This window comes from Ambystoma mexicanum, chromosome 7q (genome assembly GCF_040938575.1).
Source record: "Ambystoma mexicanum isolate Mex_15411 chromosome 7q, UKY_AmexF1_1, whole genome shotgun sequence".
NCBI classification, from domain to species: Eukaryota; Metazoa; Chordata; class Amphibia; order Caudata; family Ambystomatidae; genus Ambystoma; species Ambystoma mexicanum.
The window spans coordinates 992,032,618-992,047,691 of NC_090941.1; the positions used below are offsets into that span (position 1 = coordinate 992,032,618).

The window sequence follows — 15,074 nt, forward strand, 5'->3', positions numbered from 1 at the left end:
TCCATTCCACTATTGATTGCAGGGATTGAAGTCCCAATTCGTAGCGTATCCGAATCATTGGCGTTGCTTTCGGCAGCCCTAATGTTTTCCGCCAGAATATCGCCTCTAGTTTTGTCCATATGGTTTGGTCCAGGTTAATCATTGTTTCTGCTCCATAGGTTAAAATCGCTGTCACCTATTGTTTATAGAATGTCAGTACTGCTCTAAGGGAACATTTTCCATATTTCCTATGTATCATGAGGCCCTGTCTTGCTAAGGCTTTGGTTTTTGATTTCAGATGTTTCGTCCATGGTCTTTCCGTTATTGATTGGTTGATCCAGATTCCTCAGTATCTGTATGTGGTAACCTAGATAAGTTTTTCTTTTTTCAGGAAATATGTATACTTATTTTCTCCTTTTTTCTTTCTCTCTGTCAGCAGCATTGTTTTTGTTTTCTTTATGTTTATTAATAGTTCGTTTTGTTCCATATATTCCTGCATTTTATTCAGTGCCATTTGGAGTCCGCCTGGAGTTTTGGCCAGCAAGATGATGTCATCTGCATACATTACGCAAGGCACTATCGTGGCATTTAGTTTTGGTGGGTTTATCCTTGGTTCGTTTATGGCTTTCTCAAAGTCTGATGTGAACAAACTAAACAATGCGGCTGCCAAGGGGCAACCCTGTTTTAGTCCATGCCAAGTATTGATTAATTTTGTTACTACTCCGTCTGCTGTCATTCTTACTTGGATTTTAGTATTTGTGTATAGTAGTTTAATGGGTTCCAGTATGTCACTCGGACATCCCCATTGTTCCAGTTTGGCTCATAGTAGGCCACGATTGACTTTGTCATAAGCCAGGCTGTGATCAACATAAGCTACATATATTTGTGTTTTTGTCGTCAGTGCTTCGTGTTTCAGCATATTTAGGATTATCAAGTTTATGTTCGTACCGACATTAGGGACAAATCCGGTCTGTCTCACTGCCAAATGATTAGTTTGTTTGGACCATATATTGAGTTTCTTGAGTAGCAGATTGGCTAATATTTTTCCTAGCGGATCCAGAAGTGCTAGTGGCCGATAATTCATTGGTTCTTTGGTTGCGCCTTGTTTGTATATTGGAATCAGGGTTGCCAATTGCCAGGAACCCGGCAACTTTTTAGTGCAGTTGATGAGCTCGATGATTTCTCCGCAGAATATTGCCCAAGCTTCAGGATTCTTTTTTAGGGTAGCGTTTGACATGCCATCGGGTCAAGGTGCTCTTGATGCATTTAGCTTCTTAATTGTGTTGGTGATTTCTTCAATATTATAGTCAACTTTCCAGCTCTGTTCGCATGGTAAGTAGTTCTTGTTGGTTTCTGGTGTTCTTTCTTAGTATAACTCAGTAAAATATGTTACCCAAGAGGCTTCAGAGATGTCTACTATCATTACGTATTTGCTGTTTTTATTCGGTTTTAGTAGCTCCCATAGGTGTCTTGTGTTGTTATTTTTGAGGGTCTTCATCATTTGTTCCGCATTTCCTTGATCTTGCATCATTTTTGCATTCTTTAGCCAATTTTTAAATCTCTGTTTGGCTGTGCTTATTCGCCTTTTCTTACGGGGAGATTCTGTTTTGGCTCTCTTTATTGCGGTTTTCTTTTTGTGTTTTTTTCGGCTATAGCTTTATTGTATGTGTATTTGGGTGTGAGTTGAGGCTGGTCTTTCTGTTTCTCTGTTAATCGAAATTGTTTGAATATCCATCCATAATTGACTCTATCGGCATCTTCTAGTGACGAGGTCTTCAACCTTTCGGTGAGCGTTGTTAGTTTGTTCACTGGAATCTTTAGTCTGTTCATTCTAGTCGTCACTGTGAGTTGGGGGATGTTTATTCTTGGGCGCTCTGTGGTGTTCATTTCCTACGTGCACTTGAGGATGTAGTGGTCGCTATGTTTACTATATATATTCACCGCTTTAGTTCGAGATTGGGGTATTCCTTTAGTGGTGAAGATGTAGTCAATAATTGATTTGGTTTCCCCTCGCGACCGTGTAGGATCTGGTATGTCTGTTTCTTTATTAACTGCATCCCAGTGTTCAAAATTCCTATTTTGTAGTTCTGTTGCCCATCTCCGTGCTCGTTGTTCGAGAGCATGTTCTTCCATTATTTCCCCTTCGTCATCGAATAAATGGAGGTTAAGGTCACCACATATGACAAATTCTACGCCTTCATATTTCTGGGCAGTGCTATCTATCAGTGACATTATTGCATCTATCACTGTCTCCTCTTTAGTTTTTCTGGGGTTCCAATAGACGTTTGTGATGCTTAGATACATATCTGTGGTGCTCAGTGGAATTGGGGTACACATTAGCGGATTCGTTGTTTCAATATCATATTTTGGCCCCAGCCACTTATGTTATGGTATTCAACGACTTCTGCATTCAAATCTTGTTTAATTAGCGTGATGAGTCCAGCTGATGGTCGGCCCGTTCTGTTAGCCGGATTTGTGTAAGTGAGATAGCCTTCACATATTGGGGGATCAATCAGCCATGTCTCTTGTAGACGTATGATAGTTGCTTCATTCAATTCTGGTTGATCCGTTTGAAATAAGTGTTGATGGCCTCTTGTGTTCCATGAGCATATTATAACTTTTTTTCTTGTTTGGTATTTGTTGTTATGGGATCTCCTGTCTATATAGTCCTCTCTGTTCGGTTTCGGTGCTGATGTCTCTCCAAAAGGGTGAGGGCTCCTGTTTCTATCCTGCTGTCTCTTTCACCGACTGATGGTGATATTTTGTATTTATGTACTGGGCAGTTTCTCTCTTTTCTTCTCTGTATGTCATCCTTTCTTCGTGCTCTGTGTACGTCATATCTGTACCGTGGCTGATGTTTGAAAGCTTTGTTATTGTTTCGCCATGGTATATAGTTGGTATCAGTGATTCTGTTATATTGGCAGTCCTCCTCTGTAATAGTAAACCCCAATGACTTAATCTCTTTAGGGCAAGCTGTTATTTGTCTCATCAATTCTGTTTTGTAACAATATATCCATATTTTGTCCAGTCTTTTCTCGTTGGTGAATTCAATTAATTTGAGATCTTTAGAGTTCAGTTTCCTCAGTTTCGGTATTGCTTGTAGGAGGCGTAGTGTGTTTGTTCTATTCATGATAATTTTGGACTCTTTGTCAGATTTCCCTTCTAGTCTCAGAAGGATGGTTTTAGGTTTCCAATGGGGGTCAATAAATTTCTGTTGTTCCAGTTGCATGCTTTCCACCTAGGGGTCGTTTTTCTCATTTCGCTCAGATCCTTCTGAGCTAATGGGTCTGCTCTCCCTCTACTTGTTGACGAGAGATTGTAGTTTCCGGAGGGCAGTTCATCATCCGATATTTCCTCGCAGCTAATATAGCTGGTCTCTGTTGATTGGTTTCCGTGGTCTGCTCTCTCTCTACTTGTTAACAAGGGATTGTTGTTTTCAGAGGGCAGTTCATCGTCCGATATTTCCTCACAGGATAACTCTCTGGATATTTGTGTTCCTGTGTTTGTTTCTTCACAACAGTCTACTATTATCATTGAAGTCATGTCTGTTTGTTGTTCAGATAGCGTTGTTCTCATTCTCATTATTTTCAATGTCTTGTGTCGAGTAAGTAGATAGGTTCATCAACAATTCAATGTTTCTCTTTTCTATTTCTTCTGTTTCTGAGTTCTGAATTGTCGCCTTTTCTGCCTTTTTTCCTTGTCCTTGTGTAGGTTCTTCAACTCCTCTTTTTTTTCCGGTCATGTTTCCAATAGCTTTCGATCTTATTGGCATCTTTATTTCTGTCTGTTTGTTTGCTGGAAATTTCCTTATCACTTTGTACCAAGTGTCGGAGGAAAGCTCTCGAGCCTCTCTGTTGTTTTTTGATTTGTTTTTTCTTGCTTTCCATTTTTACTTTATCTGGAGTATTCTGTGTTTGTGGTTCGAATATGCTATAGTTCTGGTCCCCTTTACTTTGTTTCTTGTTCTGATCTCTCTTTGTTTCTGTTGACTCTCCTTTCTGGTTTGGATATTTTTCGTTTGGTTTATTTCTTATTGTATCTGATGTTAAATCAATCAAAAGTATATTCGCTTCAGGGCTCGTATCTTCGTGTTGGAATTTATTTTCCTTGCCCTGGTTATTAGAGTCTCTTATTTTTGCTTTCTGTCCTTTCATAAATTCCTCATATAATTCGTTCTTCTTTTGGGTCTGTTCTTGTGGTTATTACATGTTAGCGAAGGCTTAGTAATCGTGATTAGGGCTTCTGTGAGTTCAGCTTTATCCATTCGGTCTTACCTTGCTATTTCTGCCAGGCGTTGTTGCCAGATATAACTGTTTTCGGCTTCTACACTCAGCCTTTCTTGTATCTTGTATATAAGTTGTTCCAGACTCTTGTTTATTGTATATGGAGTTTAGGATCTTTGCATGTTCTTTCGTTGTTTCTAGGTTTACTTCCTGTAGTCTTACATATGGTGTCATTGTTTGTGTGGTTAAGGCAATTAACATATTTTGCAGGTCTACCATTGTGGTGGCTACTGATTCCTGCTGTTGGCTTGGGTTTATAGTACAGGAACAGGTGTACTCTTCCATCTTGATCGTCTTTCTCTTATCGTGGATACCTTCATTTGACATTAAGTTCTTTTTTGCTGTTATGACCCCGGGCTCATTGGTAAGTCGGTTCCTAAAGTCCCTAGCACTGTTTTCTGTTCTCTGTCCCAGATCATTCGCGAGTCTTTTATTTTTTTTTTATTTGTTTGCTGTAATTGCATTAGGGCTTCAATTTCTGATAGGTCTGACTCACTCTGATTCTGGAGACCCACCATTCACATATTACTCCCAGGTACACAACTCCTTTTCCAGGATTGATATCATCTTAGCTGACAGAGACCTGAAAGGTTTTGTTTCCGAATCATGAGTGATGCCGGTGCGAAAGCTGCAACCACGATCTAGTCCATGTTCATATGGGGGACTGGTTAGCTAACATTAAGAAAGGGAGTTGGATGTGCAATGATTCCCTGATAAAGGATAAAGAAGTAGCCTAATCACTATTGACAGAAATCAAACAATACTTTGAATTGAATGATAATGGAGAAGTCAGGACACAAACATTATGGGCTGAGTTTAAAGCAGCCATTAAGGGTTGGGGGTTCTCATATGTATAGGATCGCAGAAAGAGAAAGACCGGTTACACCAAGAGTCAGAACTGAGGGCGAAGATAGCCGCAGCCCAACCAGTGGCCCGCCTAACAGATACACGACACAGCTTGGGGTAAAGAAAAATGTAAAAACTACAATACGCAACTTAAGGCCCAGTTAATTCAGGACACTGAAAGTAAACTGTTATTCCTCAAACAAAAATATCAAGAGAAGGGGGATAAGGGGACTGAAGGAAAACTGTCAATCTAAAATGGTAGCTGCAATATGACCAACCGAAGGCCCAACAGTCTATGGAAAAGAATGTATGAACTTTTATGAACACCTTTTTACATCGGAATATAGTGGCAATGGCTCCCACATAACTAGATTTCTCGACGAGCTACCAATTATGGATCTCTCCCATGAGACAGCCTCTACCTTAGACACACCAACAACAGAAGAGGTTATACAAACAATTAAAAAAATGAAGGGGGCACTGCTCCGGGCGACAATGGATTCTCTGTACGATTCTACAAAATGCATTGCTCTAAGTTGGCTCCCTACTTAGTGAAGGTCTTTAACAATTTCCTGGCAGAGGGTGACCTACCAGATATAATGCTAAGGGCCATAATAGTGGTTATACACAAGAAGGGTAAGGATCCCACGCTGTGCGCTTCCTACAGGCCCATTTCCCTTTTAAATACTGATGTAAAAATATTGGCGAAAGGGTTGGGTAAAAGACTAGAGGGTGTTCTACCATCCCTGATCCACAGAGACCAAGTGGGGTTCATCAGTGGGAGTCAGGGTTCAGATAACATTAGAAAAACAATCAATTGAATGCATTATGTGCTGCACTCTGGTCTCTCTCTGATCTCTTTAGGTTCGGAGAAGGCCTTTGACAGAGTGGAATGGCAATATATGGCTAAAGTTCTGGAAACAATTGGCCTAGGAATTAACTATCATAAGTGGATAGCCGCACTATATAGAGCCCTGATAGCGTCCGATTCACCTTGATCTAGCTATCTGAGCCATTTCATCTATCTAGTGGAACAGGGCAGGGGTGTCCCCTTGCACCATTGTTATTTGCTGTGACAATGGAACCCCTAGCGATAGCCATAAAAGTGACCTGGGAATTAAAGGAATAATATGTGGAGAAGAATATTTTAAACTATCCCTCTTCGCGGACGACATACTGGGCTACTTAGATGATGTGCATGCCTCACTCCCTGAACTGCGGTCACAGATCTCCAAGTTTTGGCATTTTGTGGGCCTGAAGATAAATGTGTGCAAAATCAAGTGTGATGCTGATCCTGCTGGTCGGATACAGTCTTGACTCCAGTACCAGAGTCCTAGGCATGAAAGTGGAAAAATCTGCAATTACATACCTTGGCATCCGCTTACCTAGAGACCTCTCTAAAATAGCAATTATGAATTTTGGCCCGCTTCTGGCGATCATTAAGCAAGACCTAAAATGCTGGGCCCTGCTGGTTCTCTCATGGTATGGATGAATTACTTCTGTAAAAATGAACATACTTCCACGAATCCTATATTTATTCTCAGCACTCCCAACTAGTCCCCCAGAAAGCTATTTCAGAGACCTCCAAGCAGCACTTCGATCCGTATGGCAAGATAAAAAGACCAACGCTCACCCTACCCAAGGAGTGGGAAGGGTTTGGATTCCACGACTTTCACTTGTATTATAAGGCATCTCAATTGAGTGACATTCCAGAACATGTGAAGGATGATTTAGGCTCTTACTGGATGTATCTAGAAGACTTGGAGGCTCACCCCCAAAAAGTCAGAGACCTGTTGTGGTCACCGTTAAAATCGATCCCCAACGGATTGAGACATCACCCAACATTAGGGGTACTTTGGTCCTTGTGGAGGAAATGCAGGTCTAATGATAGACTTTCCATGTGGCCTTCTGCCATAACCTCGATATGGGGACCCCTAATTGATATCTCTCAATAAGGATTTCAGAACACACAGATATGGTCTCAAAGAGGACTAGAAAGAGCTGGCCAACTATTTCGCAAAGGCTAATTTTTGGAGTATGATGCCGTTCGGGAGGTCCTGGTTCCTGGCATATTCTCCATATCTGAATATGTACGGCTTAAGAGGACACTCACTGATTCAAAGTGCAAAGAAAATCAAATCTGACAAGAGAACTGACACCTTTTGAAAAAGTCAGACACATCTGAGAATAGAAAGGGGATACTATAGTTCTGATCACCTCTGAAATCAGTGACAGACAAAATGTTAAACAATATTGGGTGGATCTGGTGGGAGAGGAAATATCTAAGGAGACATGGGACAAGATCTATAAAGTTACTTTCTATGGGCACTTATTCAAAGCGGCAAAGGAACATAACTTCAAGATACTATATGACTGGCACTGGGATCCACTCAAGCTTTCTAAAATATATCACAGATCATTTGCCCTTTGCCCCAGGGCCTGTGGACAAATAGTTTCCATCTCCCATATGTAGTGGAACTGCACTAAGATTCAAATGTATCGGGTAGAACTCTTGAGCTGGATAAAAGATATAATACAAGAACGGCTCACATTGGACCCTCTACAAATATTAATGGGAATTCCCCCAGGGGACAGGGAGGGCACAGGGAGGAATATAGATTCATGAGGCCGATAGTGGCTCAGAAATGGAAGAGCTCAACAACTCCTGACAGATCTGACTGGATCCATAAACCCAGGGCCATTTTTACAATGCAAAAACTAACAGCTATGGTTAATGACTATATGGGATCGTTTTAGGATGAATGTGGTTCACGGATTAGAAAATGGGGATATGATACAACGTAGATGCTCACTCACACATAATACATTGATGAGGGAGATGGTCTAGTGGAAGGTGGCTTCACAAGAAAGGTTTTAGGGGGAGTGGAAGATAGAACTGCTGAAATATAAGGATGGGAAACAAAGTGGCAGTTAATGAGTAGGGAGGCGTGTCAAACTGTTGACTTCTGCCTCCGATATATCTATGCTATTTCATTGAGGGAGCCAACCTATGATTACAAAGAAGATGAATCTCACCAATTCCTGTTTGCTGTATTATCTTGTAAATGCTAAGGTACCGATAAGTAATGTTTGAAAAGTTTAGTGGGTGGAGGGAGAAGAAGGGGGCAAAGGTCATCTGGGTGCAGTTGAAATTCTTATATTATGATGTCATTGTGATAACAGCAAAACATTACTACAAATTAAAGTTTTAAAAAAAAATTATCATGGCACTGTATAATACGAAGGTGAAGGTTCACTAAATATAAATGGAAAAACCACAAACGAGATTATTACCACTAAAGGGCTAAAGCAGGGCTTTGTCCTCGCTGAGCTGTATATTACAAAAGTCTCGAATGGCTTTATTGTACACTCTAACATTTCCCCCTAAATTGGGTCCAACTCATCTTCAATGTCTCTGATAGGCAGAAGATTTGGTTTTATTATACCATACACCTATAAGCATCCAGAGTTAAATATGAAATAGAGGAAAATCATAAAATAAACATTAACAAAACATCGGTGTTACTCAAATAGAAAGTATGCACAATGTTTTAAATGGTATGTGGATGGTAGCCAGGTTGAGGTAGTTTAATATTTTTGATACCTTGGCAGTGATTGAAATTAAGATTTGATAAGTCAGAGCTAAAAGCAGCTCCTGGGTCTCAAGCATTAACCAGTGATAAAGAGCGTACATGGGGGAACCAGGAGCTAGTACATAGTGTACCACAAATCTTACTTCTGCATAAAATGCAAACCTATCACTTTGTTAATAATTTAGATCCCGTGTGCTTTAACTGTTGTATACATGTGTCCTGATGTGCATTTATAGATTTTCCCACACACACAGAATTAAATTCACATAGGTGTGTTTGTTCAGCATCAGTTGGCCTGTGGAGCCAAAGGTAGCACCTGGTGGCGTTTGCTGCCAAGCTAGCCTGGCTCTTCTAGGCCACATGCAGGTGCTAAAAAGCTCCCAACTCTCCCTCAATTTGACTCCTGCCTTAGTGTTGTGTTTAGTGTTATCCTCTTGTGAACATAGCATAAAACAACAAAGATGAATAGAGCTAAACATCCTATGCTTGTCATAGGGTGATTTAACATCAATAATGGTAGGCTTAGCTAAAAACCTTTATTAGATACTTACAATCTAAAACATGGCTCTATAAAACTTTATGGATTGGAGGCATGGATCTTTGAAAGTGCTGCTTGTTTACAAAGAGGGTTAAGGGCCATGTTGGAGACCCACTCTAGGTTTGTCTTCAACTACAAAAATGGGTTATGCATGGTTGGATCTCAGCCTTATTGCAATTCACATCCAAGAATGTGTTAGCGCTCTCACTTCGCTTCATAAGCTATGGTTTGCTAGATCCAACATTCTTCTAGTATTATTGAAGAATGAGGTAATACATAACCAGGTTAGCGGCTCATTTGAGTGGCACTGTATAAAATACTTGCATATGTTAACTTTGATTATGGGTGATACACAGGATGATATCACTTAAACATCTATAACAAAACAGAAATCATAAGGCAATGGTTATACACAAAATGTTACCCAGTATAAAAAAGGTTCAGGGCTGCAGAATACAGGGGGTAACTGCAAAATATATAATGGAATTTCCAAATCCCAAGAGGTGAAAAATATATATACATGCACTTTAATTTGTTAACACTAGAAGTGGGTGGGGTTTAGATTTTAAATTTCCTAGGGAGGAAAGGAGTTCTCAATTAGGCAGGGAAACCCATTTAATGGAAACTCTCTAACACACCATGATATATTGTGCAACTACAAGCACAGAATGAGCTTGTCATAATTCAACACTAAGACTCCAATATGGAGGTACAGCTAATGTTTAGTGGGAGGCACAAAGGAAGCGTGACAACAAAAAAGTCCCTTTTGTATGTTTTGGGGATGAAATAACAAAACTATAGCCTTTTTTATTTGAATTGTCTGCTAATCTGCGAAATGACCTTGAAGATTATTAAGGGCTACTGTATTTAAGCTTTTGTGCATCTTAAATGCTATTTTTTGTTGCCATGTTAGTTTGTTTATCCTAGTGTTCTGTAATGTTATGTGTGCATTTGTTTGTAACTAATTATATATGGTTTATTTAAACTAACAATACTACATGTGAAAAGACAATTCTACTATCCTGTATACATTAAAGCAAAGCAGGGGGTGAAGATGATGCAGCTTCCTATAACGTAAGCAGGAACAATAGCAATGCAGACCAACAGCAAGCCAAACCTCTGTATTTACAGTGAATTAAATAACAGTGCAGCCTTGGGGCAACAAAGAGAAATGCATGCAATCATTCCATTGTTCCACGATCCCCAATACTCCATTTATAATGTCCCCCAAAGCAGGCCTATAACACGAAGGAACAATGCAGACCAAGAATAAAATCAATAGCTAGTGTACTAATAGCAAAAAAGGATACAACAACGCAGAAGATTTCTCAGTGTGGTCATCAGGTTCATCCGACAGATGCCGACAATCCAAGCCAGAAGAATTTACTTGACTGACTAAAGTCATTGTCTTTCCAGATCGGCATACATTCCTTTCCTCATCGGACCCAGAATCATCAGGCTTCTGTGGACAGTCTGCACCAGAAATTCTCCTCTCACTAAGTTTTTGCATTGCCTCCATCTGAGAATCCTCATCTCTTCTATTTGATTCATGAAAATTATTAACATTGGATGAGTGGCGGTCCAACACCTCCTTCTCTTTCGGCCATTGTACTGCCTCAGAACTCAAGGGCTCAGTGCAGTTAATGGAAGCTCTTTCAAGCGAATTAGATACTAGGTTCTGGTAAAAAGAGTGTTCTGAACTTGTATCCAAATTATCATCTGTTCTTTCGTAACCACTCCTCTCCATGAACATGCTGTTTTCACCCAAAGGTGGAGAATCGTTCGATCTGGAAGGAGCTGACCGGCTCGGAAGGTCTTCGTTTGATACACTGCCTAAAAGACTACTGACAATTTCCTCTTCTGTGGGTGCAGTCTCAATATTAGCCATCTGTTGCTCCTCCCTTTTCATAGCTAATGGCAGCTTGTCAGGTTCTGGATCACCCTCCGAAAGCATGCTAGACCAAGGGCTGGTTTTGTCAGTGAAGGCTGTTACTTCGTTAAGAGTTCTCGGCTCAATGACATCTTCATCGTAGTCCTCTTCACTGCATGACTGCATCATGAATACTGCATTCTCGGCAGGGCTGTGCTCATTTTGAAAGTGATCCTTGTCTGCAAAATCTGATTGTTTTAGAAACTCATCAAGCATGCCTCGCCTCCGATCCAATGACTCAAATGAAGAGAAACATTGATTATCCTCACTGGTGTTTTCTCTCTCCCCTGCTGAATGATTTTGGTAAACCACAGGATCCCCACCTCTACGTACCAAGTGTTGTGCATTTATTGGTGGTCGAAGATCTGAACTGCTGATGTTCCTATCCACTTGGTTGGAAGATGGTGTATTGTCTTTTGAAATAACCTGTAGATCTGACCAAACAACAGGGTTAGTCATTTGTATCTTTAATCTTCAAACTGTCATGCTTCAGTTACACACCAGATTTGATTTTAAATAAAGGAAAAGTCAAAGGTACCCACTTTTGTAAATATTTGTATTAGTCTGCAATCCCCTTTCCCCATGTTTTTATAATAAAGGTACCTTTGGTGTCAGGACTCGGGTGTGCTCAGATTACCACAGCAAAAATGACAAAACAGAGCCAATGCACAGGTGAGAGGTTCGCACATTCCACTAGGTTTGCATCCCTTTCCCTGTCCGTCTAAGAGATCTTAGTGGACCTTTTATCATTCTGGGTTGGGGGTGTGTTGCTCAACTGGAGAAGGGAGGACTATGGACTAAGTGCAATGTTTACTATCTCTGAAATCCGGGTCTCTTTTCCCATACCCTTGGGAGGATTCACAAACAATGCTAATATTAATGGAAGGAAGCCTTCATAGACTAATCAAGATATTTGTAAAATGGATTGGGCAGATGTAGCATCTGTCACAGAACATGTCGCCAAGGATCGGTGCCTAAAAGCAGTGTTGGGAGTTGCCATGTCACTTCTTTAGCAATAGCATCCAGGGTACATGCAATCGACCGAGGCCACCTTACACTCATTAAATGGGTATGAATAGCTTAAAGGGAAAAATTCCTGCAGAGCTTGTAGCATGCATTAATAGAATCTGCAACCTATCTAGCTGTACAGGTTTTGGAAGCATGGCTGCCTGGATTGACAGCACCAAATGTATTGAGAAGTTGGTCAAATATTCGGAAGGAGTTTGGTCACTATAGAGCAAATGTCTTATTAACAAATCAGATTATGCAATGTTTGCTATAACTCACAAGTGGAACCTAGAAATAAAAAAGCCCCAAGAGAAATATCCTGATTAACATGAAATCTTTTTAAAAAAAATCGATGGATTTGCATTACAATCTTATCCTCAAGAAAAACCCTGGAATGCTCATACCAAGAAAGGACCTGTAATTACCTAAACCGTGTGGCAGGAAATCAAGGCTAGCAATACATCTCCTCTCCAGTCTCTCTTAGGGGGAGGTATTTCGACAGAAGCAAAGGCTGTTGTGCACCAGTAAGATGTCTTTATTTTTATGTTTGAAGAAGAAACCACATCTCTGAGAAGTTTAAGTAAGCCTCCATAGCTGCCAAATATGTACTGCAAGTGTCAATCGCAACCCTTACAAATAAAGGAAAGACCATTATATAAAGAGGCATGTAGTAAAGCCTTATGTTAGACATTCAGTGTGCACTACTGAATCACAGACCAGCTGCTGAGTCTAAGTTAGTTCCAGGCAAGGCTTTATTCACATATGTACAAATCTGTACATTACTCCAGTTACTCTTATTATAGTTACAGCACGCGTAGACATGGACATGGACATGGGAAGGTATAAACATCACTAACAAAGGAGCTGACCCACCGGCCATCCATTCAACCCAGCTCAGGCCCCCAACTGACACTCGCAGAACATTCACACACAGATCCACCCAACATTCTCCTGAGCTGCATTCATGCAGCTACATTCTACAGCAAGCATCCAGGCCAGTGGCAATACAAGACTACATTACAACAAGGCATCGTGATGATTAGTATCCTTCTCTAAAGACCAATAGAAAAATCTAGTCCATTTGCTTTTGTATGGTGAATGCGTAATTACTTTCTAACCACTTTTAAAATGTATGCACATATGTTTAGATGACTTACAGTGAGATCTTCAGGGACCAGGCCACTGTGGAAATTGATTGAGGGAAGGGCTGTAAGACCTGACCCACTTGTTGAGAGAAGAGTTTCCTGATGATGTGCGAGTAATATAGGAGACAGATCGGTGGCAGTTTAAGTTGTCGATGTTTATCAAAAAACACAGATGAAATGGAACAATCAAAGTTGTCTGAAGAGCACAAGATAGTCCCCGATGATTAGAATATTTAAAGAACCTAAATAAGAAGTCTATCAGATGTTAAGAACCTATGTAGCAACACATTTCAATGAGTAATCATGGTCAACAGTTTTGTAAGGACTTGATGAACAGAACTGCGTTCAAAGGGTATTGACCTGCATTGAAATGGTTCTGCCTTACTGTCTGAGGTATTTCCTGTGGGAGTTGGGGGACGGGGGGAAACTGTCCCGGCTCCAGGTTATACAGAACAACGCAGTCCGCATAGTGGAGGGACTTGTTAGAACAGACCATGTGTCGGCTGCACGTAGAGCCCTACACTGGCTCCCTGTGAGTAGCCGCATACTGTATCGTGTACACTGTATCACTCATCGTTGCATCTATGGTTAGGGGCTGGAGTATCTGGCTAAATGTCTCGCGTGGAAACCAGCCCGCAGAACATTGCAGTCTAACGATACCCATTTGTTGGTAACTCCACGCGCCAAGCTCTCTTGTGTGGCACGGGGGTCTTTTCCACAAGCGGCTGCTATACTATGGAATGCTCTCCCATTGGATTTGCAAGCATGTTCATTGCTACCTGATTTTAAACGGAGAATGAAACCCAGTCTGTTCTATTGACCTGGCACATTATGTCCGTGATCTGATGTATCTGATTAACCTTTTTTTGTCTGTCGGTCATGTTAAGCGCCTCTATGCCTCTGGGCTTTTGTTTCGCGCTATAGAAATAAATAATATAAATAAATAAAAAGCATTGCTTTCAAGGGGAACATGGAACCAGTATAAGATACTTCCGAGTTTGTGAGTGTATGCAATACACATGTAAGAGACGCCCTGGCAGGATAGTATACCAGGCAGATGCAATACAAGATAAAGCAAATATAAGAGACTATCAAAGTTGGAAGTGTGCACAAAGCCCATGTGAGAAAACCTCTGGCAGGAGAGTATACCAGGCAAATTTAAGGTGCAAGAAAATACATATGTAAGAAAGCTCTGGCAGGAAAGTGTACCAGGCAGATGCAGGCTGCAAGTGTGTTCATGAAAGAAAGTCCCTGTCAGGAGAGTATTCCAGGCAGATACAAGTTATGTGCATGTGTATATGAGAAAGCCCTGGCAGCCAAGTATACCAGGCACAGTCAAGTTGAACAGTGTGTAAAATATATTATGAAATGAAGTCCTGATAAGAGCAAATCAGGACTAGGAAAAGCTGTGGAAACATTAAGGAAGAGAGAGAACCTGGCAGGAGAGTTCACCAGGGAACCATGGGTCCTAACAAGATAAAGACCAAGAGCCAAGTTGTTTTGTGTACCAGTTGTGTTGTTGATCAAGCAAAACATAAGGAACTGATATTCTTGAAAGTGAGAGTGAAGAGAAATACAGAGGAAAGGACACACTGTCTGGAACAAGGAACTTTGTCCCTCTGTAACGTTTGTGTTGAAACTACGAAAGTATTAAACAGATCGAAGAGAAATCCTGGGGAAGGGAACCACACCCTGGAACAAAACTCTGTTCTTCTGTAACTTTTTAGTTAGAGTTACATATTTCCTTTTATG

At 40.7% G+C, this 15,074-nt stretch overlaps 1 protein-coding gene across 2 annotated transcripts in view; it reads right to left on the bottom strand.

The window, feature by feature from the left end:
* The window catches only part of C2CD3 (C2 domain containing 3 centriole elongation regulator), a 594,096-nt gene that overhangs the window by 152,360 nt on the left and 426,662 nt on the right, over positions 1-15,074 (bottom strand). For both annotated transcript variants that reach the window (XM_069640138.1, XM_069640137.1), the window contains one exon: positions 10,550-11,603. In XM_069640138.1, coding sequence (XP_069496239.1) covers positions 10,550-11,603 — 1,054 coding nt within the window. The remainder of the gene's footprint in view (positions 1-10,549; positions 11,604-15,074) is intronic.